Below are 27,169 nucleotides of genomic sequence, written 5' to 3' on the forward strand. Positions count from 1 at the left end.
GAAAAAATTAAAGTTTATAATTAACAAATAAAAATAGGGGTTGATCGTAGAGGGGTGAAAATTTCAGAGTAATATGAATTTTTTTATTCTACGTCATGACAAAATGAAAACAAAATTCTCGCAAAAAAATTTAAAGTTTTTAATTAGCAAATAAAAAATAAGGGTTAATCGTAGAAGGGTGAAAATTTAGGGTTGTATGTATTTTTGTATGCTGTATCATAAAAAAATAAAAACAAAAATTTTCGTCTAAAAAATAACAAATAAAATTTAGGGGTGGACCACCCTTAACATTTAGGGGGATGAAAAATAGATGTTGTTCGATTCTCAACCCTGACCGATATGCACGCTAAGATTCACGAAAATCGGTCGAGCCGTTTCGGAGGAGTATGGCAACGAAAACTGTGACACGAGAATTTTATATATTAGATAATAGCTACAATATATTTATAAGCTTTCCATCGGTCTGTGAACAAACTGATTACGGAGAGAATTCAATACAGGATTTTCCACGAATAACTTATATTACACATTTTTACCTTTTAAATTAACATAATATTCGTTAATTACTAAGTTAATATTATCTAATAAGATGTGATGAAAAAATGTCAATACAAAACTTAGTTTACACCATTTTCATATTATTATGTTACAATAAATATAATAAATAAAGAAACATTTGTCTCCGTTATTTTGAATATACGATGCTTTCTTTAAGCGGCTTCGCTCGGTTTATTCTAATGGCGGCATTACCTTACTTCTTAGTTAGCTAGTATATCCGCAGCGATTAGCTACGTAGTCATTAGTTCGGGAATACCCGACATCGATCGTCGCCGCCGCACTTACTCGCGGTAAGGCTTACGTCACCGTGAAACTGATGAGGCGTTTGCTCTCACGAGTGCAAGCTTTGAATATTCATAACGTAAATGATTTACTTGCTGGAATAAGTTCGTTGAACTTCACTTTGAAATTCTAAGTTTAAATTGGAATTGTTACAGCGCGGAAATTTACTAAGAATTAAATGGCAAACAATAATAATATGAAAATGGTTACTGCTATGTTATGAAGATGTTTAGTTTATTTCTCAGGGTGGTGCTTCGTTTTGTGATGTCCATGATCTGCGGAAATTCATAAAGAATCAATATTATTTTGATACAATTTGCGTAAGTGCTTACTTAAGTACGAGCAATTGTTATTCCTGTTCTAAGAGGTTGTTATTTAGTAAACGTATAACCTATAACGTAACGAGACAGAGAGAGAGAGAGAGAGAGAGAAACAGAGAGAGAGAGGGAGAGAGAGAAACAGAGAGAGATGGAGAGAGAGAGAGAGAGAAATATAATGAATAAATTATTACCAGACAAACCTTTAGATCTTTCACCCGTCTATTGAGTATATATATATATATAAAAAGGACAGTGAGTTTTTATAAGTGCTTTACAGGGTAGATAAGCTTAATGCTCAGATCTTAATCACCTTTAGACGTCGACAGACTGGAATATATATTTGATTTGTGGTAGCAATACGTAGGATGACCATCAAATACGCGAGCTAACAATACCTCTAGTAAAATTACTTGGAAATGAACGATGAAGGCAAAAATATGTACTAATAGTTATAGAGTACGACTAAAAAAAAACTTTGAATGTATATTTAATATTTTTTTATTATTATTATTTTTATTGCTTAGCTGGATGGACGAGCTCACAGCCCACCTGGTGTTAAGTGGTTACTGGATCCCATAGACATCTACGACGTAAACGCGCAACCCACAACAACGGCTGCCCCACCCTTCAAACTGAAACGTATTGCTGCTTCACGGCAAATAGGCAGGGTGGTGGTACCTACCCGTGCGGACTCACAACAGTATCCTGCCACTAGTAATTACGCAAATTATAATTTTGCGGGTTTGATTTTAAGCTATTGCATAGATTTTTATTACACGATGTTATTCCTTCACCGTGGAAGTCAATCGTGTACATTTGTTGAGTACTTATTTCATTAGAAAAATTGGTACCCGCCTGCGGGATTCGAACACCGGTGCATCGCTCGACACGAATGCACCAAACATCTTATCCTTTAGGCCACGACGACTTATGAGATCTGAAATTCATAAATATTCGAACAACAAGTCTAAATAGTTATGTATTTGTTTGCCTACGAAATGCTACGAGGCCTCTACAAGGCTACGCGTATCTACATTTTTTGTAGCACGGCCTACGCATTCGAATGAACAAAAGAATCAATTGCGTCACTTCATGGCTTCGTCGGTATTCATAATTTTTTTAGTTGAATTATATTGATATACTGGAATAAAATATTTTTGGCTCGTGTAATTTTTTTTATATTATGCTAAAGATCTTTAAGACTCGTTAGAAGTGGTTTTTAGGGAAAATGCTATCTATAGCAGAACGTGGGTATGTACACTCGAAATAAGATAGGCATTTTCAATTATTATTTATTTTCGGACAATTACCACTTATAAATTTCTCAGCAGAAAAGGAGAGATTTTTTGTGGGGTTGTACTATGATTAAAAAGGATACCAAATAACTTCCTTTATTCATTTTTTAAGCTATTGCACAGCTTTTATTGCGGGCTTCGAGCGCGGCGACCAAAACAAGAAATTCCGTAACGAAAATAAAATCTAACACCCGCACTCTGCTACCATGTAGCTCGCGTTTAACACATTCACACGTTGCGCTTGTGTAGTGTTTGTGAATAAGCGCGCGGCGTGACGTCGCACTGCATGCGCATCATGAAAAGTCTGCCCATCTATCTCTCGCGCGGTCTAGCTTATGAGTATTAAGGGGACAGTTACTGTTAATGTTTTGCTTTTGTTAATGTCTATAAATATAGCGTGATCTTATTTTATTATTGTTTTAATATTAAATTATGACTGTCTAATTATCATGGCATAAGTTGATAAAAAATGCTGTGCAATAGCCCTACCGCGGCAGTCCCCGAGTGCCACACGTGTTTTTTTATTGTTTGAGGTTTCAGTTCGTTTTTAAACTACAACCATTCTCTTGTACATCGTACGAAAATTAATTATAGTCGTCAAACTTTAGTGTACCAAACTCGCATCAGTGATATTCAGCTGGTAAGTTAGTGTATCATGCCCTGTCCGGTTAACGACTTCGGTATCTCAATTCGGGAGCTCGACCGTAGCAGCTAACGAGGTGTGCACCATTACGAAGTTTCCCTAGCCTTGTTCCACTACAGCGTGTCTGGTTTAGCTCGTTTCTGTCGTTTTAGATCCGATATTCATATTGTATAAGCTTCGTACAAGATTCACATGTACTGTAACATATTATCTTAATATATACTAGAGGTCCCGCAGTGGTCAAATTCGACTATAATTAATTGAAATTGTAAGTTTGTACACTATTATGATTGTATTTTATACTTCTATAATCACATTTTGCCAAGGCTACACTATAAAAAAATAAGATAAACAATATTTAATCTATTCTCAATTTGACCACAGACGTCAAGAACAAAAGTTTGACAATAAATAGTATGCATGCGTGTGTGCGTCAAATACATGGTATGTAGTACACACACTACAATCAATCAATGTTTGACAATCAACAAAGAATATATTACATATTATGTCTGTGTATCAAATACATGGCAGTGTGTTTTCTTTATTGATTTAATGTATCTTTTATACATTATTTAAAAAAAATATTAGCCTTGTGCACTTCTTCTCTATATTCTCTACAAGTGTCGGAAATTTCATACTCCTCCGTCCGCGTAATATTCGTAAAAAGGGATACAAGGTTTTTGCTTCACGTATTAATATATAGATAGCACTAAAGCATTACAACATCATTATTTCGTATACATTATAACTTTTAAAGTCTTTATGCTAAACGTTGCGGCCGAAGGTACGAGGTAAAACAAATTTGAAGTAAAAAAATGTTACGACACGAACAGATTAAAAGTGGAATTACGTATTTCGTCTTTCGACTTTATTCCAGGAGGCAGACGTTGCGGGAAAACGTTACTTACGGCTCTAATTCAATTTCACGATTTTTGGGTTAAAAGGACACGTTGGGTTGAAGTCGAAAATATGACGTCATGGGGGGCTATTATGCTTACAAATCAAATTCGCCCTTCGAGAAATCGTTGTTGGATCACAATAAATGCTGTTACATTTTCATATTTGACTCAGTTCCTTTTGCGGTAAGAATCACAATTGTTCACGATTTTCATTACTCCTTGGCACCAGCATCCTATCTCATTTTGTCCACACTGAGTTCAGTGACCTTTTCGCAATTATTGAAAATTCCTATATTTTCTGCTTTAGGCTCAATTTTTCCGTAACATGTAACTTTATAGCATAAATACAACACTTATATACCTGTGCTTTTTTTGGGGATTTTATTATTAAAAAAAATTAATAGGATCATAAAAACGAATCTTAATAACCGTATTGAGGTCTTAAAAAAATATTTATAAAATGTAATGTGATTCACTTGTCATCACTCTTCTATTCGCCTCGAGAATGGATCTGGACTCCCCCATAATGCAACACTGCACTCTGGATCCGAACCAGCCTTAGGTTAGGTTATTATTATTATATACCGAAATTGTAGCTTTTGTTTTCATTTAATTTCGGTATTCTACATGAAAAGTAATTGTTAATGAATGTAATATGGATGAAAAATCTTAAGCAAATGAACTAAATAAATAAAGTTGTAAAATGAAATAGTTCAAATTAACCAGATAAATTTATGGTATTAAATGCCTCAATAACGAGCGTATTATGTAAACTAGAGGTCCCGCAGTAGTCGAAATTCAACTATAATTAATTGGAATTGTTAGTTTGTACACTATTATGATTGTATTTTATACTTATGTAATCACAAATTTCACCAAGACTACACTATAAAAAATATTAAAAAAGACAAACAATATTTAATCTATTCTCAATTTGACAACAGACGTCAAGAACAAAAGTTTGACAATAAATTGTATGCATGCGTGTGTGCGTCAAATATATGGTATGTAGTGTGTGTAATGTTTTCTTTATTGATTTAATGTATCTTTTATGCATTATTTAAAAAAAATATTAGCATTGTGCACTTCTTCTCTATATTCTCTATAAGTGTGGAAAACTTCACACTCCTCCGTGCGCGCAATTTTCGTAAAAAGGGATACAAAGTTTTTGCTTCACGTATTAATATATAGATAAACAAATCCTGATGTCGCAAAGCAACTTTATTTTAAAAATAACTTTAAACAATTTTATATTTGCATCTTTGAAGTAATTCAAGGAATTTTTGAGACCCAAACAAAGTGTTACTAATTAATCTAATTAACTACTCAACTAATCATGTAATTTGACATACATGTCTTCAAGAGTACAGAAAAGGACCAACCTAGAATAATTTATAACAAGAAAGAAAAGACAAAACCCCGAAGTATACATTTTATCTAAGTCAAAAAGTTTATATAAATATTTTAGGTCTTTAATACATACTTCACGTGTTAAAACCACACATAATGTGTATGTTTTTGTTCTTGTATTTTAGACTTTCCACACGGATTCAATTAGATTCTATTTCACTATCCTAGTGGTTTTCTTAAGGAATACTCTTTATTGAAATTAGACACCCCTTTGACATACCACTCACTGATGTTCCTAATTTGTCTTTATATATTTTCATTTACAATGAAATATAATTTTTATTTATTGCCTAGACGGACGAGCACGAGCTCGCAGTGGCTGTGGACGAGCTCACAGCCCACCTGATGTTAAGTGGTTACTGGAGCCCATAGACATCCACAACGTAAATGCGGCACCCACCTTGAGATATAAGTTCTAAGGAAGTTTAGTTACAACGGCTGCCCCACCCTTCAAACCGAAACGCATTACTGCTTCACGGCAGAAATAGGCAGGGTGGTGGTACCCACCCGCGCGGACTCACAAGAGGTCCTACCACCAGTAACAAGAGGTCCTACCACCAGTATGTCAAACATATATTAACTTACGGGCCTCCCTCACAATATACAGAAATATTACGCTATTGACAAATAAAATGCAAACAAGAAAACTAGCGCGAGGTAAAAAGTAGCTGGTTAATTGGGCAGCTAGTTGCTTTTACTAAATTCAATGTTGCGAAAGCCTATCTATACAAATAAATAAAATTGGAATGTCTGTTTGTAATAATAAAATAACCACTCTTTACTAAAAGCGTAAGTATGTATACACGGTACATATAATAAAATCATTTTTTTTTTGAAATTTTGTCTGTCTATCTGTTTGTCTGTCTGTCTGCTTGTTTCGGCTAATCTCTGGAACGGCTCGACCGATTTTGACGGGACTTTCACTGATAGGTAGCTGATGATATAAGGAGTAGCTTATGCTACTTTTTTTTAGACTAGCTTCGCCCCGCGGTGTCACCCGCGGTACGACAATAACCGCGGGTAGCATCGCGGGACTCGGCTATCAATAATAAAATTTAATGTTTCCGAAGCGAAGCGAGGGCGGGTCGCTAGTACCAAAATAACATTTTTTTTTAAATTTTGTCTGTCTGTCTGTCTGTTTGTCTGCCTGTCTATATGTTCCGGCTAATCTCTGGAACGGCTTGACCGATTTTGACGGGACTTTCACTGATAGGTAGCTGGTGAAATAAGGAGTAACTTAGGCTACTTTTTTTTAGACCAGCTTCGCCCCGCGGTGTCACCCGCGGTACGACAATAACCGCGGGTAGCATCGCGAGACTATACTAGTAGTATATATAAATGAAAAATGTAATGTCACACATTCTTATCATTCGTACATTCGTATCGTTTATCTATGCATGATAAATTAATGTAACATAAAACATGAATGTTTATAAAGGCTAATTATTACGCAGCGTGCCAATGTAATACCGCTTTTCCAATTGTCAATCACAAATAGGCTTGTATAGTCGAAGGCATTTTTTTCATAGAGCTCTCTGTCAATCGAGGCGAACGAAATTCACGCCGGCCAGCGCTGACAAAGGTGAAAAGTGTCTTCAAAATGTTTGTTCTGCTCTGATTTGAAATGCAAAGTGACTATCGATTTCAGATTCTTTTGAAGCTTTGGAAACATTTCTTTGGCCTCTATTAATGTTTTATCAGTTTGGGAAGGTCGACGCTTGAATTCTGAACATTGTATTTAGACTGGACATAGAAAACTGTAAGTTTAGTAAGCTGAAGTGGCAGTGGGCTGGTCACATATGTCGCAGAACCGATAACCGTTGGGGTAGACGTGTTCTGGAGTGGAGACCGCGAACCGGCAAACGTAGTGTAGGACGCCCTCCTGCTAGATGGAGCGACGACCTGCGCAAGGCAGCTGGCAGTAACTGGATGCGTAGAACCGAAGATCGGATTCAGTGGCGAGCTTTGGGGAGGCCTATGTCCAGCAGTGGACTGCTGCAGGCTGATGGTGATGATGATAATGATGATGATAGAAAACTGTCACCTTATAAAATGTATCAATGGAAAGCGATTTTTTTAGCACCACAAAATTGACTTAAAGCCACAATTTACGTAGCTCGCATTGTTTTTCTCACGACTAATTTTAATGAAATCACAATTGCGCTTTTAGTCTAAAAATCCTTAACGAAAGTATTGTTAATTTTTATGTTTTTCTTTTCGGTATTGAATCGTTTTTATTTCTTTCATGGCATAATAAAAAAAAACTATATCCGGTTTGTAAATTTCGGTAAATAAAAAAAAAGTTAATGAAAAAGCCTATGAAGTCTATCTTGCTTTTTCTTTACACTGCCCCTCAGATCGCAGGTGTGACGTCTTATTCCCGCTTCGTCAAGCACGAATGCCCTTTCACGGGGTCAAAGCGTTTCTCCTCATTGTTTTCATTCGTGAAACGACAGTCAAAGATAATAGAATGTCACGAACGTCATGTCCGCGTACACCTGCGTTTACTTTGGGATAAAATGCCTCTCTGTTTTTTTTGCCTCTTTTTGGGTAATGAACCGGCGTTTTAGTCGACGTTTGTACATTCTCAAATTTAATAGGATGAAATAGGCAATATTTGTTATGTTTTTTTCATTAACAAAAAAGAGTACGGGAGCTCGCATAAGCTTGGATGATTTTTTCATTGATTATAGTGACATTCTGTGGAAATGATTTTTTTTTATTATTGCTTAGCAAGGTGGACGAGCTTACAGCCCACCTGGTGTGGAGTGGTTACTGGAACCCATAGATATCTACAACGTAAATGCACCACACACCTTGAGATATAAGTTCTAAGGTCTCAAATATAGTTACAACGGCTGCCCCACCCTTCAAACCGAAATGCATTACTGCTTCACAGCAGAAATAGGCAGGGTGGTGGTACCTACCCGTGCGGACTCACAAGAGGTCCTACCACCAGTAAAGAGTAAGTAAGTGATTTGAGTGTATCTACATGATATCTTTCGATGAAAAGCTTTCAGCGAAATCGGAAATCAGAGAAACAGATTCAAAGGCTTTCTGCCTTCAAGCCTGGAATAATTCTAATGCGTACCATTCTGTAGAATCTAGCATGATGTGAGCTAAAATATACTCACTTCTCTGAATGAAATTTTAATCACACTAGACCAGCCTTTCCCAAAGTGAGTGATAACGCCCCCTTGTGGCCGCTGTAGGCCTAAAAGGGGTCGGTGAGAGACCCAGGAAAAAATGGGGGCGTTGTATAGAGGCTTGGGCAGTGGTTTGTAATTTCATCTAGGAGGACTCTTAGACACCGACTGAGCTCTCGCTATAGTGGTTTTAGTTTATAAAAAAATGGGGGCGCTCAAAAATAATTTATTCTCAAAGTGGACAAAATAAGTTTGGGAACCGATGCACTAGAGTCAGTACAGTGCGTGACTAATAATCAACAATATTTATAACAGCGATTAGAAATACGTATCATCGTTAAGTTAGCGCGTTTATTAATTAATCACCCTTGACATGCAAATACTCCGACCTCCCGATAACGTATTTCACGGGATATTAAACAATAATCTATTCCGACGCTCTACTTGAGACATGTCTAAATTGCCACTGCATCTGTGTGGGTATTAACTTGTGTGAGCAAAGTAATGATTCGCAGTAGAGTAGGTTAGGTTAGTCAGATTGCTTAGTTGAATTATGGGTTTCATGTGATGGTTTTTTTTTTGTGAATAGTTTTCTTCAAATATTAATTTATTGAAATAGTTTCGTTGTATTCATTATTGTAATTAAAATCATTGTATTTAGTAACGAGTTTTAATGTTATTAAAAAACAAACCAAAAAAAAGCATAATTTTTTTTTAATTTTTTTTTTACCATTTCAATATGAAAATAAAGAGACAACCTAGAACCTAGTTCTTGAGGCATTAGTGATTACGTTCGATTTCCGATTCGAGTTCCGATATAGGTCGATTTATCGAGGGAATAGTGGCTAATATAAATTAGTAAATAGGATAAATAGAAAACCCCTGTCTGATTAAAACTACCAACTACCTATTACTTAGTGCTAGCTTTCAACTTCGCTCAAATTGTGCATCACTCGTTTTTATTGCTTTTGATGGGAAGTCTAAGATACTATCTAGTGTAGCATGCTGACGGAGTACTCCAAGGGAATAGCACTAGCAACTTATATACTTCGACTTCAAAGTACCATTGTATTGGATTACGCCTGTCCCACCCGTGGACTATGATATACAAATTATTTTTTAATTGCTTATATGGGTAGACGAGTTCACAGCCCACCTGGTGTTAAGTGGTTACTGGAGCCCATAGACATCGACAATGTCAATGCGCCACCCATCTTGAGATATAAGTTCGAAAGTCTCAAGTATAGTTACAACGGCTACCCTTCAAACCGAAACGCATTACTGCTTCACGGCAGAAATAGGCAGGGTGGTGATACCTACCCGTGCGGACTCACAAGGGGTCCTACCACCAGTCAAACTGCGGCATCTATCTATCAACGGGGTTTTATGATTAAAGACCAGCCAAGCTCACCAAGTCTAAAATTCACTTGATTATTTTTATGCTGACCGTACATGTTTTGTTGTTGTACGCGTCGATCTAAGCACTTCCTAGTTCAGGTCGAGGTCAAAGTTCACTTCAGCCCCGCCTCACATCATCAATAATACTTGTAAACTACTTGCGACTGCTTATAAGTAATAGGCATTAATTTGTTTACGACATGCAATACGACTCTTTCGGGGGGACCGTTAAAATCACATAACAACGCCATTCAAGGAGAATTTTGTAATTATCAAATTCGTTTACATAAATTTCTGAGATTAGTATTATTATGAATTTCGTTTTGTTCGTGCACACGGCAATACTCAACCGAATTAGATTATTTAATGAGGTCACGGGAAAATGCAGCAGGATGAAAGAGCTCTTGCTATAAAATGAATAAAGAATGACGTTTTTCACTCAGTATTTGCCAGTACTTAGCACGGTCTTGACAATTTGTTAGATGCATTGTAAGACCAGACGGTCGCGTGTTTCGGCTTGAAGAATCCAACAGTAGTTATGTAACAAAATTAAGACTCATATTTCAAGTTGAATGGTGCCATTCACGTTAAGATACCCTTTTTTTATTGCTTAGGTGGGTGGACGAGCTCACAGCCCACCTGGTGTTAAGTGGTTACTGGAGCCCATAGACATCTACAACGTAAATGCGCCACTCACCTTGAGATATAAGTTCTAAGGTCTCAGTATAGTTACAACGGCTGCGTCACCCTTCAAATCGCGAAACGCATTACTGCTTCACGGCAGAAATTTACAGGGTGGTGGTACCTACCCGTGCGGACTCACAAGAGGTCTTACCACCAGTCAAATTACGGTATCTATCTATCGACGGGGTTTTCTGATCAGAGACCAGCCAAGCTCACCAAGTCTAAAATTCACTTGATTATTTTTATGCTGACTGTACATGTTTTGTTGTTGTACCTTCAGATGTGAACGGTCTTTATTCGAATATTGATACCTTTTTTTGCATTTCTCGATGCTTCCTGAGCGCTATGAGATGTGTTTTTTCCGATGTTTTTGTCGAAAAGTTCTAAGCGGTAAGCAGCTTGACTATGCCACTGGCATTGATGGTGTCTATGGGAAACGTTGACCATTCACCATCTGGTGGAGCGCAACCTTGTCTTCCTAGAAGAGAAATAAATAAATAAAAGTTAAACTCACACGGGTAGATATAACATTTTCTTTACATTATTTTATTTTGTACGTACATGTTATTTTACATCATTTGCTATTTTATTTCTAGCTACTTAACCCGGCAGACTTCGTAGTGCCTCAATCTATAAATAAAGGACCTAAACTTTTGTATAAAATAAACTTAAAACAAGCAAAAGGAATCCGTCCGCGGGGGACATATCAAAAGAAAAACAAAATTATTATTTTTATTTAATTCTGAGCATTTTCATATTTATCTACCTTTTAAACCCTCTCTGGACTTCCAGAAATAATTCAAGACCAAAATTAGCCATATCGGTCCAGCCGTTCTCGAGTTTCAGCGAGACTAACGAACAGCAATTCATTTTTATATATGTATATAGATTAAATTGTACAATTTCAAATCAGTCAGATATTTCAATTACGTAAAGTACCTATATTACCCGCAAGAACTGATATGTTCTCGAGAATCCCTGAGGTTTTCATTAATAACAATTGCCTATTAACATCTACAGACCTTATTATGACAATGGTGTAGACGTTAGATGATGATTCTGAAGTGAATATTCAATAATTTAATGCCTTTTGTATCTATTACTACTCAGGTATACTAAGGATTTGCCACGATCTTAATATTAAATAATAGTGAATCTTTAAAGTTTGGATCTATTTTGAACTCTGTATGGTCAGAGTGAAATACAAAAAAATCAATATTAAAACATTTCTATTGCCTTAAAAGACAAACTATTATAATTAGTCGCTAAGTTTAAACAGTAATTATAGTGATGTTAAGAACGTTATATTTCATGAAAACATTCCTTCGTCCATTTATATCTTTAGCATCCAAAAATAGTGTTCAGAATAGCTCGGGATCAATCTGTTTTTTAAAGCGATTTAGTATCACTATATTTCAACCTATTTACTTTAATAGCATGTCCAAGAGAGCATTGTACAGATTGGCGTCTCCGGTTTCGCAATAGCTACTATCTTAGGTTGGGTGCGTCACCTGCCGCAAAGCCTCAGGATTAAGACGAAGCGACGGGAATAAATGCCTTCACTGAGTCACCGCAGCCGCTAATCCCCTCAGGCAACCTGAGAAATGACTCTGAGGCACAAGAGCTCTAGTGACGTAAGCACAAGAAAAAAATCTCTTACTGCGAATAAAACATTTTAGTTAGCACAAAATAGATTGTACTGTAGGCCTATGTGTTTTAACGTATCGAAGACTTTAAAACGTCTTGTATAATAAATATTATAAATCGATTGAAAATTTTAAATACTAATGTTTACTAGAATGAACATTTTATAAATAAATCAGAGTTCGTTTTCAGTATTCCTTATATTTTCTCTTGCATTCTTTTTTTTTATTACTCTGATGGGTGAACGAGCTCACAGCCTACCTGATGTTAAGTGGTTACTGGAGCCCATAGACATCTACAACATAAATGCGCCACCCACCTTGAGATATAAGTTCTAAGGTCTCAAGTATAGTTACAACGCCTGCCCCACCCGTCAAACCGAAACGCAATACTGCTTCACTGCAGAAATAGGCAGGGTGGTGGTACCTACCCGCGCGGACTCACAAGAGGTCCTACCACCAGTAATTACGCAAATTATAACTTTGCGGGTTTGTAGTATAGTACTTAATCGAAATCTCTAATAATATAAAAACCGGACATTACTTTCGATTAATTATTGTTCTCTATCAAAAACAGAAACTCATTTCTGAATCCAACGGAACACAGAACCCTATCATAACATACCGAGCCACTTTGACACCTAAATAAAATACAGTCGTATATCTTCCGTGACTCCCACAAAGGAAGTGAGGTCACCTTAAAAGCCATTCCGGACATATATAAATATCAGAAAGGGTTTTTAGCGAGACAGGTGTCCGTGTCACCTCGGACGGGCGGCGTATACACGGCGATCGTATGTGGTATTCTTGTTTTCAAACTTCATTTGGTCACGAATCGTAGGAGATAGCGAATTATCAAAATTTATTTCAGGTAAATCAAATTTTATCCAATTAAATTTAGTTATTCAGTAATATCATACCAATGACATTAATATGGGACACACATCTGTGCCTTAGTTTGGATTTTATAGTTATATTTATAAATTTTTTCACCAGGTTGTCAACCATTTACATTCTAATTTAATTTTGTACTTAAGTTTTAAGTGACATTTATCATGTATATTTATTGTTGTTCTGATCACTTTGTTGATTCAACTAAATTAAATAAATAAATTGTTACGCTGATTAATCGCTTTCATAGTTAATTTTTATTATTATAATTCAGTAAATAATATTTTTATTTGTTTTATTGTTGATCTTATTCGACTTTAGTTAGTTTATGGTTGTGTGTTTTGTAACGTCGACTTTTACCGCGGTCTCTGGGCATCATTCTCAGTCGCAGTCAGTATCCTTGTTAAAATAAAGTATGGACGTTCACTTGTTATTGTGAAGTTATCACCATCGCTTACTACTGTTGTTGTAGGACCTTTTTTTTATTTAAGTGTATTTTTATTTCTACATTACGCAATTTTAGCATTAAGTACTAATTTCTTCATACAAAAATAAATTCTGTTAATGATGGCAACTAAAACGACAACACCATCTGAAATAAAAATTAGAATACGATTTGAAACGAATTAACCTGTTTAAAACGTGTAGCAAATAACAATTGTCAAATCATATTAGGTATTAAAACTCGCTTGTCACCCCTCTCTGAAATGTTTTGCTGTCAGGGATTCCGTCCGCTTATAGGGTAACACTGTTTCATGCGAGGATTTAAACAGATAAACGCCGGGATTTTCTCGGCTTTAACCGAACATGAAATGATATTTTCTGTAGTCCATTAATGTCTTTTTTATTTATTCATAAAAAATAAAAACAAAAGGAGAGACACGGGTTTAGCGGATTATAGATGAGACTTGAATCGGTAATTTTCCGTGATCTAGTCGGTAATGTACTCAAATCATATGCTCGGCAATGTATTAACTTTTTCGGATCACGTACGACTTCAATGAAAAGCTCCTGTCTGCGGGATTCGAATACTGGCGCAGTTGCATCACTCGATACGAATGAACCGGCTTCTTATTTTTCAGGCCACGATGACTTCAAAGGCATGTATTGAAAATTACATCAAAAATTTTGTAACTGGTGGTATAGTGTATTGTCAACTCCTACGGTTAGGTACCACTTGCACCCCTAGCTTCATTCGTTAAAGATAAAAGGCATCATTTACCCGCGGCAGAGATAATAGAGATGATCGTACCGCCTCGTCCAAGCTCGCCTTACCACTTTTCCTTGTTACTTTTGTATGTTAGATTGTATGTTCGGAGCCCTTGAGCTTTAAAGTCAACTTGTAGCAATGATTCCAATTACTTTTATGATATGAAATCTCTCTCTTCCCAGCTATTTATCCCACATGGTGGTGGGGTCAGCTTTCCTGACTTTACTCCTTCACTTCGCTCTGTCTTCGACACTTTTATGACATGAAATATTGAAGTTTAATAGTTGTGACTCAAATTTTTAGCTTCTCCTCCTTACGTCGTATTCCTCACTGTAAGAAACGTGACCACGTTTCTGTATTACCTGCTCATGCACGATCTTTCTCCATCTGTTTTTGTCTCTGACGGCGTGGAGGGCGTTGTGAAATGTGTGGTAGCTTCTACCAGATCAACAAAAACACGCTGTTTTTGTTCTCTCCGAGAGAGAGTTTTGAGGATTCCGCTCCGTTCCGCTGTCGAGACCACACGCTGTCTGTTGCGCTCCGTAGCTGATGCGAATAAAGTGACGAAAATAGTGTTAAAATTGTACAAAAACCCTGTAAAAAACACATCTGAAACAGTGCAAACATTATAATTAGGTGGTGAGTGAGGATCCTAGCGAATTTAGCGAAGGACTTAAGCCGCTAGATAGGCGGTGAGTAAAACAGGCGGCTACCACGAGTGCGAGCGAGCGACACGTTTATCTCCCGTCTCAAGAAGTGGCGTGATCTTTGTTTTCGTCGATAAGGCGAAGACGCGACCAGTGCTACGCCAAGCGAGCACAATAACACCGGCGTAGAGCACGTCGTAACCGCGTAGCAGACGACGTAGCACAGCCGCCGGTCGTCACGAGCAGACATTGTGTGGAGGACCGCGTGCCGACAAGTGACCACTTCTTGCTGCCGCTTGTCGACCGCTTGTTGGAAGTTTAATAAACATTAATAACATTTACTTAGTGGAGAAGTGTATTGTGTGTTTAACAAAGCTGCGGTATATGCATATATTTATTGACCAGATCCATTTGTGGTACGTGTCGGGGGCGAGATAGGGAATGGCCGGCTGTAGATAGGACTTAATACTCCTAGTGCGTAAAGAAATTTATCCATTAAAATTGAACAACCTAGCGATCATCAGAACTGCACGACACAGTGGCGTGATCGTTTGTTGACATATTACAAGCGAGCGACTGAGTCACTCACGCGCCGCACCATCTTGTTCTCTCTTTTGCTTCCTGCACTTTTTATTGCACTTGTATTTGAACTAAATTAACATTGAATATAATATTGCTAGCTTGTGGAATTATTGTGTGTGCGACAAGTGAAAAATATAACGAACGATAATGACACGCGGTTTGGTGACTTGCCGTCACGGTAAAATATAGCGGACTTAATATTTAGGATAAATTTAGAATATATTAATATTAGTGTTTATTCAAACTGGGAATACATTATTGTATTCCTTAAAAAGCGTACATCAGAACTGAACTGACGTATATTGTCAATTTAATTTACCTTTAATTTTAATTTGTACAAGGTTTCTGATCATTGCTTACTGTCAAAAATTTACAACAACTTATATAACTTATATAAAACTTTTGAACTATTTACAGTAAGTTAATTATAATCAGAGACTACTTTGACCTCCTTTATTATTATTTTTTTTTAATTTTAACGATTTATGACAACTTATTGTTTTACTTAAATCACTTTTATTATTATTCAAATTTTATTTTAATTAACTGACGTGTACCTCAGAATGTTCGGCCATAGAACGCCACCAACAAAGCGCAGCAGCGCAGGTGATAGATCAAACAGTGGTACTGACCGGGTAGTCCTGAGGCAGAGTAAGGAGTGGGAGGAGGGGAGACCCAGTCCGGTAACTGGCTCCCCCCCTGAACAATCTGGGGCGCAAATGACCACGATAGCCACTAGGACAGGGACTGTATTGCCAAAAGGCGACACTCAACTGACTCCGGGCACTTCCAGTGCACCCGCGCGAGTGCCGCTCAAACCTAGGACGGCACTGGCGCGTGCACCCCCCGTGTCCAGCCACCCGGTGGCTATAAGTGAGCCGGGACCGCCCACCCCTTCCACAACGATAAAAGCCTCGCGATTAAAACAAGCGAGAGCCAGCGTTACCAGGGCAAAAACAAAAATCGGTCAATCGCGGAACCTGAGGAATGAAATCAGGGAGGATGTAACGAATGCGATTGATGAGCTATACACAATTATAAAGGCCTTGGACGCAGAGCTAAGAGGACTAGGTGGTCTAAATACACAGCCAGAAACAGCAAGGCTAGAGCTTTCTCCTGCCCCGACCAACGCCGGCTGCGTCGATAGGGACATGAGCGATAAGCTCTTGGGGAAGCTGGAGGAGCACTCCGTCCTCTTAAAAGAGAACGCACGCAGTCTGGAGCTGCTGAGGAGCGCGGTGGAAACGCAGACGGAGAGCGTCTCAAAAATGACGTACGCGAGTGTAGCGGCAGGACCCCCAAGTGGGCGCCTCCCAGGGAGGGCAGCACTGCACTCCGTCGTCATTACCTCGAAGGAGGCCTCGGACACCGGGGACGAGGTCATGGACAAGGTGCGCAGGGCAATCGACGCAAAGGGGGGGGGAATAGAAATAGAGAGGGTTAGGAAGGGGAGAGACAGAAAGATAATTATGGGGTGTAGAACGGTGGAGCAACGGGAAAAAATTAAAGAGAAAATAAATAAAGCAGGAAAGCACCTCGTCGTTGAGGAAGTAAAAAACAAGGACCCCATGCTGGTTCTGAGGGGAGTCCTAAGCGTCCACACGGACGAGGACATTTTGGAGGCCCTGAAGAACCAAAATGGGGATGTTTTTCGCGGCCTCAGCGACGGAGAGGCTAGGGTTGGGGTAAAGTTTAGGCGTCGTGCCCGAAACCCGCACACAAATCACATCGTCTTGACAGCGTCTCCGGTAGTTTGGAGGAGAGCGCTGGAGAAGTCTCGCCTCTGGGTCGACATGCAGGCGGTGCCAGTGGAGGACCAGTCGCCGCTAGTGCAATGCACTCGCTGCCTGGGATACGGGCACGGCAGACGCTTCTGTAAGGAAGCAGTTGATATCTGCTGCCACTGTGGCGGCCCACATCTCAGGGCAGAGTGTCCGCACTGGCTGGCGGCGGAAGAACCGCAGTGTAGGAACTGCGTGTTGGCCAAGATGGCACACTGCGTACACAGCGCCTTCAGCGGTGATTGCCCGATTAGAAAACGCATGGACGAGATAGCGAGAGCCTCGGTAGCGTATTGCTAAGGTCATGCCAACGGAAAGGACTCCCCACAGGATACTCCAGGCAAATCTGCAAAGGCAGAAATTGGCAACTACCGAGCTGATGTTGGAGGCTACTAAACGGCAAGCAATCGCTGCTCTTCTGCAAGAGCCGTATGTGGGTGGCAATAAAAGTATGAGTGGTGTCCGGGGCGTAAGGGTCTTCCAGAATACCAGGATCGAGGAGGGCACTGTAAAAGCGGCAATAGCCGTCTTTGACGCTAATATTAGCGTTATACAGTACCCAGAACTCACCACCAATAACATCGTGGTGGTGGGGATTCGTACTGGTACCTGGGAAATCACGCTGGCATCGCTCTACTTCGAGCCGGACAAGCCTATAGAACCCTTTCTCGACCACCTAAGGAAGGTAGGAAAAGCCACCAACATCATCATCGGTGGCGATGTCAATGCCAGGAGTGTCTGGTGGGGAGGACCATCGACCAACAGCAGGGGCGAAGCGTTGCTGGGGGCCCTCGACGAGCTCGGTCTCCATGTCCTCAACCAAGGCGAAATTCCCACATTCGACGTAATCCGAGGGGAGCGACACCTGACGAGCTATGTCGATATCACGGCATGCTCACCGGATGTACTCGGCCTGGTGGACGATTGGCGAGTGCTGGAAGACCTGACGAGTTCCGACCAAAATGGTATAGAGTTCAAAATTAATTTACACAAGTCCAAAGGACATACAGTACACAGAACCACACGCATATACAACACGAAAAAGGCAAATTGGGCCCAGTTTCGTGTGAAACTGGGCGAATTACTGCTGAGCACTACACTGAACAGGGACGCAATAAATAATATTAACACTATACAGGAAATTGAACAAATCACAGTAACATACACTAACACTATTACAAACGCCTGTACACACACAATACCACAAAAGAAAAATTTGGAGAAATTTTCTGTGCCATGGTGGTCGGAGGAGCTCGCCGGGTTGAAACGGCGTGTTGTCACCAGAAAGAGGAGGATCCGATGTGCCGCACTGGTCCGGAGGCCGAGGGTGGTGCAAGAGTACCTGGAGGAACGGGCAAAATACCGGGCTGCGATAAAAGAGGCCCAGATCGCAAGCTGGAAGGGGTTCTGCGAGAGGCAGGACCGCGAAGGCATGTGGGAGGGGATTTATCGGGTGATAGGCAGGGTTTCGAGACGGGAGCAAGACATACCCATGGAGCGGGAAGGGATAGTGCTGGACGCGGATAGTTCAGCCACGTACTTGGCTGAAACGTTTTATCCGGAGGACCTTACCGATTTGGACGATCCCGGGCATGGCGAGACGAGGAGGCGAGCCGCTGAACTAGATAGCGACAGTGGCGGCGCTCGAGACCCCCCGTTCACCATGCACGAGCTCGACAGATCGGTGAGGTCCTTCAACCCCAAGAAGGCTCCAGGCGCCGATGGATTGACCGCCGACATTTGTAAGGAAGCGGTCAACAGTGATCCCGAGCTGTTCCTGGCGCTCGTAAACAAGTGCCTCGAGCTCCGTTACTTCCCGAAGGTGTGGAAGGCGGCCACGGTCATCATACTCAGAAAACCTGGCAAGAACAACTACGCCACCCCCAAAGCGCACAGACCGATTGGCCTTTTGCCTGTGCTGGGGAAGGTATATGAGAAGATGATAGTGGCACGTCTAAAGTACCATATTTTGCCGAGCATGAGCGCTCACCAATATGGCTTTATGCCACAGAGGAGCACCGAAGACGCCCTATATACCCTGTTGGAACGCATTAGAGAAAAGCTTCTTGACAAGAAACTGATCCTAATGGTCTCGCTGGATATAGAGGGGGCCTTCGACAGCGCCTGGTGGCCGGCCATAAAGGTGAGGCTCGTCGAGGAGTCGTGCCCGGTTGGTATACGGGGAGTAATGAATAGTTATATGAGCGACAGGACGGTTGGAGTCCGCTACATGGGCGCCGAGCATCTGAGAGCCACGGGAAAAGGATGCGTCCAGGGCTCCATAGGAGGCCCTATCCTGTGGAACCTCTTGCTCGATCCTCTGCTTAAGGGACTCAGTACCAGAGGGGACTACGTCCAGGCGTTTGCTGACGACGTTGTCCTCCTCTTCGACGGGGATACAGCGATGGACGTTCAGAGACGTGCCAATGCCGCCCTCGAGTATGTTCGGGCGTGGGGTGTCATGAACAAGCTGAAATTCGCTCCGCACAAAACCTGTGCGATGGTAATCACGCGGAAGCTGAAGCATGACACCCCGCGCCTGAGCATGGGCGGGGTAGACATTGGCATGTCTAAGGAGGTACTGTTGTTAGGGCTCACCATCGACCATAAACTTACATTTAACACCCATGTTGCCAATGTTTGCGCTAAAGCCGCAAACCTATACAAAAGGCTAACCAGGGCAGCCAAAGTTGGCTGGGGTCTGCACCCCGAAGTTATCAAGACCATATACATCGCAGTGGTTGAACCCGTGATCCTGTATGCCTCGAGCGCGTGGGCGCCGGCCGCAAACAAACTGGGAGTGCGGAAGCGCCTCAACGCGGTCCAGCGTAGCTTCGCACAGAAGCTCTGTCGAGCCTACCGAACGGTATCCCTGAACTCAGCACTGGTGCTGGCAGGGGTGCTCCCCCTTGACCTACGCGTACGCGAGATGGCCTCGCTATACGTGGCCAAGAGGGGGGCGCATCTGCCGGTGCTGGGAGACAGGGATATCGAGCGGGTGGCATCGGCACTGGAGAGGCCTCATCCAGCGGAACAAGTTGGGATGGAGCTACGAAGCCTGGTAGACGAGGAGCAATACCTCGAACATCGAGGATATGAGGTGCGTATATTTACGGACGGGAGCAAGATTGAGGGCAAGGTCGGGGCCGCGCTATCCATCTGGACTGGCGAGGCCGAAGCCAAAACCCTCAAACTTGCTCTCTCGCCCCACTGTACCGTCTACCAGGCAGAGCTCTTGGCCCTTTGTGAAGCTGCAAATGAGATCAGCCGGCGAAAAGAGAACGTTTTCGCCATCTTCAGCGACTCCATGGCGGCCCTTCAGACAGTGGCTGACCCGGATTCCCTTCACATCCTTGCGGTCCGGATGAGGGGCGCTCTTAGTCACTGCAAAACGCAGGGCAAGAGCGTCTCCTTGTTTTGGATTAAGGCTCACGCGGGACTTGAGGGGAATGAGAGGGCCGATGCCCTGGCTAAAGCGGCCGCCCTGAGGTTGAAGAAGAAACCCAACTATGACCGGTGTCCGGTCTCATTCGCGAAGCGTGTAATCCGCATGGACACGCTCGCCGAATGGGATCGGAGGTACAGCGCCGAACAAACGGCCTCAGTCACCAAGCTGTACTTCCCAATCGCGTCCGAGGCATACAGGATAATCAGAAAGATCGAAATGACCAAGGAGGTAGCACAGGCCTTCACAGGGCATGGTGGGTTCTCCGAGTACTTGGCCAGGTTCAAGTGCAAGGAGAGCCCAGCATGCATCTGTGACCCTTACGTCGACGAGTCAGTGGCCCACGTGCTTCTGGAGTGTCCAGTCTTTGGCTCAGCACGATTCGACTTGGAGGTCGAACTGGGCCAAAGACTCCATGCGCGAGAACTCCCCAATTTAATGAATAAAACCTGTGCGAGGAACTTGTTCCTAAAATATGCTATAAAAATTATAAAGGAGGTTAATAAAAGAAATAGAACATAAGAAATTTTTATAACATATAATATTTAACATATTATTACTGTTGTAAATAACCTAGTTTAAGTAAATAGGATTAAGTGTACATGTACTAGGTTGAAGGTAGAATAAGGAAATGTAAATAATTATAGAAATAAAGAGTCCCAACAGCCCTACTCCCCTCCCCTCCTTTTAGTAACCGCAGCTAGGAATGCAAAGTATGAATGGAATGAATGAAAGTACGAGAGGAATAAATGCGAGAACTGGTATGATAAAGAGGCTCGGAATGAATGCGTGACCTAGTTTTTAAGCCCCTTATGGGCAGGAGTATAAACTATAATTAAAATTAAAACAAAACAAAAAATGTAAACATGAATCTCTGGCTTTGTTGTTTGCTAGAGGTACGGATGTAAAAAAAAAAAAAAAAAAAAAAAAAAAAAAAAAAAAAAAAAAAAAAAAAAAAAAAAAAAAAAAACACGCTGTTTAACCTTTTGTCAGATACAGTTCAAATAGCTCACAACCAACTTGGCTTGCGGTTTCCATGACAACGTAAATGACGTCACTCATCTTGCGTCATAGCAAAATAGATAACTAAATTATCAATAAAAATTGCAGAAATAATAATAACATCAACTTTAGGTAAAATATTGAGAGAGAGAGAAAGGAAAAGAGAAAGAGAATTTTAATATTGTGTTTTTTTTTTATTTATTTCCCAAAAACTTTTCCAAGCCACAGTTTCCATGGCCGCAGTCGACTGATTTTCCAATTATCAGATAAGGTTCAAAAGGCAAATACACTCAAATAATTGCAATTCAGTGAATAAAATACTTAATAATTCAATCAAATTAATTAAAACTTGATGCATAACTTTCATCTGATAATTGGAAAATCAGTCTTTAATGAAATTAAACATCATAATTAGAGCAAAGCCATCGAAAGAATTTTTATGGCAAATTGCAACTTAAAATGTTACATTTGACAGGCATTTTTATTAATTTTTAATCCAAATTATCGTTCTTAGATAATATTTAGATGACATCATTATTTATTTCAGGTAGTCCGATGTCGTCGGTAACGGGCACAGTGACAAGAGTAGCGGCGGTCGTAGGCGGGGAGGCTAATTTACCCTGCGACAGTCGCCCGCCACAGCGCAACGATAGCATGCTGCTAGTCGTTTGGTACCGAGATGACAATCCAGTTTACAGGTGAGTCGTGTGGGATACTTAACATACTACGAATTAGAGGATGCCAACCTTCAGCACCCGTGAAAGTTCGCGTTGATATTTATGACCTGTTAAAAAACCCAAAGTAATTGTGGATATTCTAACATAAAGAGAAGGTCGCCAAATTCATTACTATTGGCATAACGGTGGGAGTAAAAAACCTTGCGTGTAGATTCGCGCAGGAAAACATATCGTATGAAGTTCTATGGATGAATTTTGAAAGAGTAGCCGGAAGTCGAATTAGAAGATATCGCATGCCCATGTTTATCATGTACTTTGAATTAGAGGGGTATATAATATCAGCTGAAAGACTCCCACTCCTATTTTTGTGTGCTACGTATCGCTTTTTTAACAATTTTGGGAAGCAGTATTTTATAGTTCATTGTGAGAATCCGATATATCAATTAGCGTCAGCTTGACTCACTTACCGTTCCGCGCGTGACACTTGACGCTACCTAAAGCGCCTATAGTCACTGTGTTCACGTTCACGATAATTGTTATTGTGCTTCCGTTTCTTACGATTATTAGGCAATTTTTGTTTATATTTAGAACGATGTCATCTTGAGAAACTTGAGTAGTAGTATGAAATATCGTTAATTAAAGATTAACAATCGGGGCATACCTTGCGTCTCAAAGTGAGTGACAGAATTTACCTTCCGATGTTTCGGTAATCATTTAATACCATGTGAGCTCTGATCTCGTTCACTCGTTTGTGCTATAGGAAACATTATGGCTAAATATGAGTTCGATGAAAATCGTATGATCTGTTCCTCAATTTAACACACTCGAATTTGGAATTTTAATTCAGTAGTGTTCAGGATAGCATATTTTTTGCCCTCAAGTCGAAGAATATGTTTTTCAGGAAGTAGTCTACTGTATGGTGAATTTGAGCTCGGACTTAATATCTAACGCTCTTGTGAAGTAGCAATACATCTAGGTCGTTTCCAGAGACCGGTGTGCTCATAAGCCTATCACCCATTACGTACCGTAAATAAAACTGTAGCACAAATCCCCTGCAGAGTTACTACGCTCTTTCCTACTGTCATTGTGCGAAAATCATGACGTCATCACGACTCAAACCTCATGCGCTCAACTCAAAGAACACATTACACCACGCCGTCGTCGCTCGTGGTAGGACACCGAGAAAGTAAATCTCCTTCAAATAATTCAATGCTCGGCGAAGCAATTTCTGGGTGAGTACACGTGCGTGAAATCACCGATAACTGAAGTAACGGTCGAAAACTGAAACTTTATTCCATTTTCATAATGTAACAGTCGCTCTATATCCGGAAAAACAAATTTAGCGTGGCTTACAAAATACAGCCCGATACGTATTGGACATTGATACGCTAAATTGTTTGCTTAAAGACTTAATAGGACTCGACTACGCGTATAAATTTAAATTGGAACGCTGTTCTATTTTAAAAATATCAGACTCGTGGATGAAATACTTGGGAAAGAATAATTTTTATTATTGTCTTATGTAGTCAATTTATGCAGCAGCATTATATACGAGCATAGTTCCATTTTACATTCATCTATATTTAATAACAGGTGCTGAGGATGGTGGAATTATTATATATACGGCTTAAAATAAACCCGTTCAATATTGGAGTGGGTTTTCAAAGTCGGCACTGTCTAAACTAATAGAATATTCCTTTCGATAAAATGTATCTATTAATTTATCGTCATAACTTATCTGTAACATTAATAATTCAGGTTCAGATTTGTTGTTACGTATTCTCCTAGTAATTTTCAATACAATTTAGGGTATTTGTAATCATATAACCTTTTGCTAAAGACTGGAAAAATATTCCCAGTATTCTAAATGGCAACTAAGGGATTCACGGGTGTCAATTTTTTCTGAGTATCAAACCTATATATGGCCTCTACTACTCTTGGATATTCTCAATTCAGGAGCAAAGCCAAATCGTCGGTTTCCTACGAGAGCACACCTTGAACCTGATTTGAAGCAGAACATTTCGTGGAAGGAAATTCGTTGCAAAGCCGGATGATATGTGACAAAAACAATTCTGGAAGTGAACCGCAGAAGGCGATGATGGAATGCTCCAAGAAGAATCAGAGGTTCCAAGCAATCCTTAAGAACGGGATTGCTGATTATTCTAGTGGTCCTTTTCAGTATGGACCTGAACGTTAAAACGGAAGTAGCTTGTATTTAGGAGCCTCAGCCTGCAGATAGGAACAAGATACCACGTAAAGCTGAACCTGTGTATATAATATGTAAATAGTAAACTTTTTATTTTCAAAATCTTATCTATATTAGTCACATGGTCAGCTCACTACAAGAAGACAGGCGGTTTGGTGCCCTATAGTGTGAGGTAATAAGAAGAAAGGCGCATCGCAAAAGCGTGACTCTGACATATTTGGTGTGACTCGGATACAAGTTAAGGAAAACAATTTTGAGTTGGTTCAACACCAATTTGCTTCGTCGCATTCAGCATTTTGGCGAAGGTTCAGTTATTCACCAAGGGAAAAAGTAGTATGGATAAATGCCGATACCCTTCCTATTGCTATCCTAAGGCAGTGTCGTGGGGCAGTTTTGAAAGGCAAACAAGTAATTACTTTATTATTACTATAGCTTTGTTTATATTTATTATTATTTTATCTTTGATGTTTTTTTGTTTATTAGTTTTGTCTATAGCCTTAAAAGCTATCAATATTGTTTCCTTATCTATTCGAAAAATAATAGCTTGGTCGTAAATACGTTTTGTATTATTAAATCTGACTCGTAGTCTAAGGGTTAATTGAACTAATAGTATTATAGCATGAGCTTAGCGTGAAATGTGGCGTAGACTCTGTCTGCCGGAGACTCGACTACAATTTACGTCAGTTTTCACGACAAGCGGTGGTTGCATTCGAAGTTTCGATAATCGACTCACTATAGTCAAGTAAATTCGAGGCTAATTCAGGCTATTTTGGTTGAAAAGAACAAAAAAGCTAAATTTTTTAAGCAGAATATGCAAATGTTGACGTAAAACAGCTTTGTCGTCCGTGACCACGAAAACTGTAATGTATTCGAAATGGAATTCGATCGGAAATAGTAATAATGACAATAATTAAAATATAGAGATTAAACCGTAAAAATATTTTAAAGGTTAAAGTTTGGATATTTTTAATTTAAATAATTACTGAGTTAATCATTTAAAAATATTTAGAAATAATAAGTCAATTCGAGGCTAATTCAGGCTATTTTGGTTGAAGAGAACAAAAAAGCTAAATTTTTTAAGCACAATATGCAAATGTTGACGTAAAACAGCTTTGCCGTCCGTGTGACCACGAAAACTGTAAACTATTCGAAATGGAACTCGATCGGAAATAATAATAATGACAATAATTAAAATATAGAGATTAAACCGTAAAAAATATTTTAATGGTTAAAGTTTGGATATTTTTAATTTTTAAAAATTACTGAGTTAATCATTTAAAAACATTATGAAATAATAAGTAAATTCGAGGCTAATTCAGGCTATTTTGGTTGAAAAGAACAATAAAGCTAAATTTTTGAAGTACAATAAGCAAATGTTGACGTAAAACAGCTTTGCCGTCCGTGTGACCACGAAAACTGTAAACTATTCGAAATGGAACTCGATCGGAAATAATAATAATGACAATAATTAAAATATAGAGATTAAACCGTAAAAAATATTTTAATGGTTTAGAGTTTAATTTATTTTAAATTAGTTTAAAGTTTGGATATTTTTAATTTAAAAAATTACTGAGTTAATCATTTAAAAATATTATGAAATATCACCAAAAAAAACTTTGAGAAAGTAACATTGAAATTATCATTGAAATTTTGATATTTGACGGAGACTTCACAAATGATTACGCAATATTTCGTAACACAAAAAAAACTGTAACAGCGCAAACTTGTTAACATTACTTACCCTTTCTAGAAGCTCTTGGAAGCACGGAAACCTTTTAGATAAATTAAACAAGAACCAAAAGGGAATGTTATATTTAAATACATTCGTATGAAGCAAGTACGCTTTTCTGATGTACAAACATTTAATTATTTTACCGGAGGAGAGAAACTGACGCTGAATCACGAGTCTGTCCGTCCGGGCTACGGAAAAAAAGATACGCCTGATTATTATGAATCTCATCAGAAAGGACTAGTCCTTTTTAGCCGGAGGCACGTCTCTCGTATTGTATAAAATTATGTTTGGAGATGTCCCTTCGTCATATATTACGTTTGATATTTCCGCAGGTTTCGCCGAATCGTCGACATGATTAAAAAATGTTTTTTTATCATCTTACCTCTTGTTTATTTGATACGCTTATTTAAAAAAAAGTTTTTATAATAGATTTTTCCATAATTGCATTTTGTAATGTTTAATTTATTTCCCTGTCTATTTGGTTTGTTACAGTGTAGTTGTTTTGTATTTACGTCTTTTAATTTGAGCTTTATGCTTCAATCCATAATACACGAAAAAGAACATAAGTTGAGACAGTCGGTTGTGAAGTGATTAATTGGCGAGGAATACGGATATTCGCTTATGATATTAGTCTGTTCATTTTTAACTTGGAAGTTAGCGCTCTCGGAATCTTCAAGTAACCTTATCTTCTTTATTGATGTCTATTTTTTTGTAT

At 39.5% G+C, this 27,169-nt stretch overlaps 1 protein-coding gene across 5 annotated transcripts in view; it reads left to right on the forward strand.

The window, feature by feature from the left end:
- LOC114239787 (adhesion molecule nephrin) overlaps nt 1–27,169 on the forward strand; it is a 241,423-nt gene that overhangs the window by 135,531 nt on the left and 78,723 nt on the right. For all 5 annotated transcript variants that reach the window (XM_089732570.1, XM_028170173.2, XM_089732571.1 and 2 more), the window contains exon 3: nt 22,387–22,537. In XM_089732570.1, coding sequence (XP_089588696.1) covers nt 22,387–22,537 — 151 coding nt within the window. The remainder of the gene's footprint in view (nt 1–22,386; nt 22,538–27,169) is intronic.

Source organism: Bombyx mandarina, chromosome 13 (genome assembly GCF_030267445.1).
Source record: "Bombyx mandarina strain Sakado chromosome 13, ASM3026744v2".
NCBI lineage: Eukaryota > Metazoa > Arthropoda > Insecta > Lepidoptera > Bombycidae > Bombyx > Bombyx mandarina.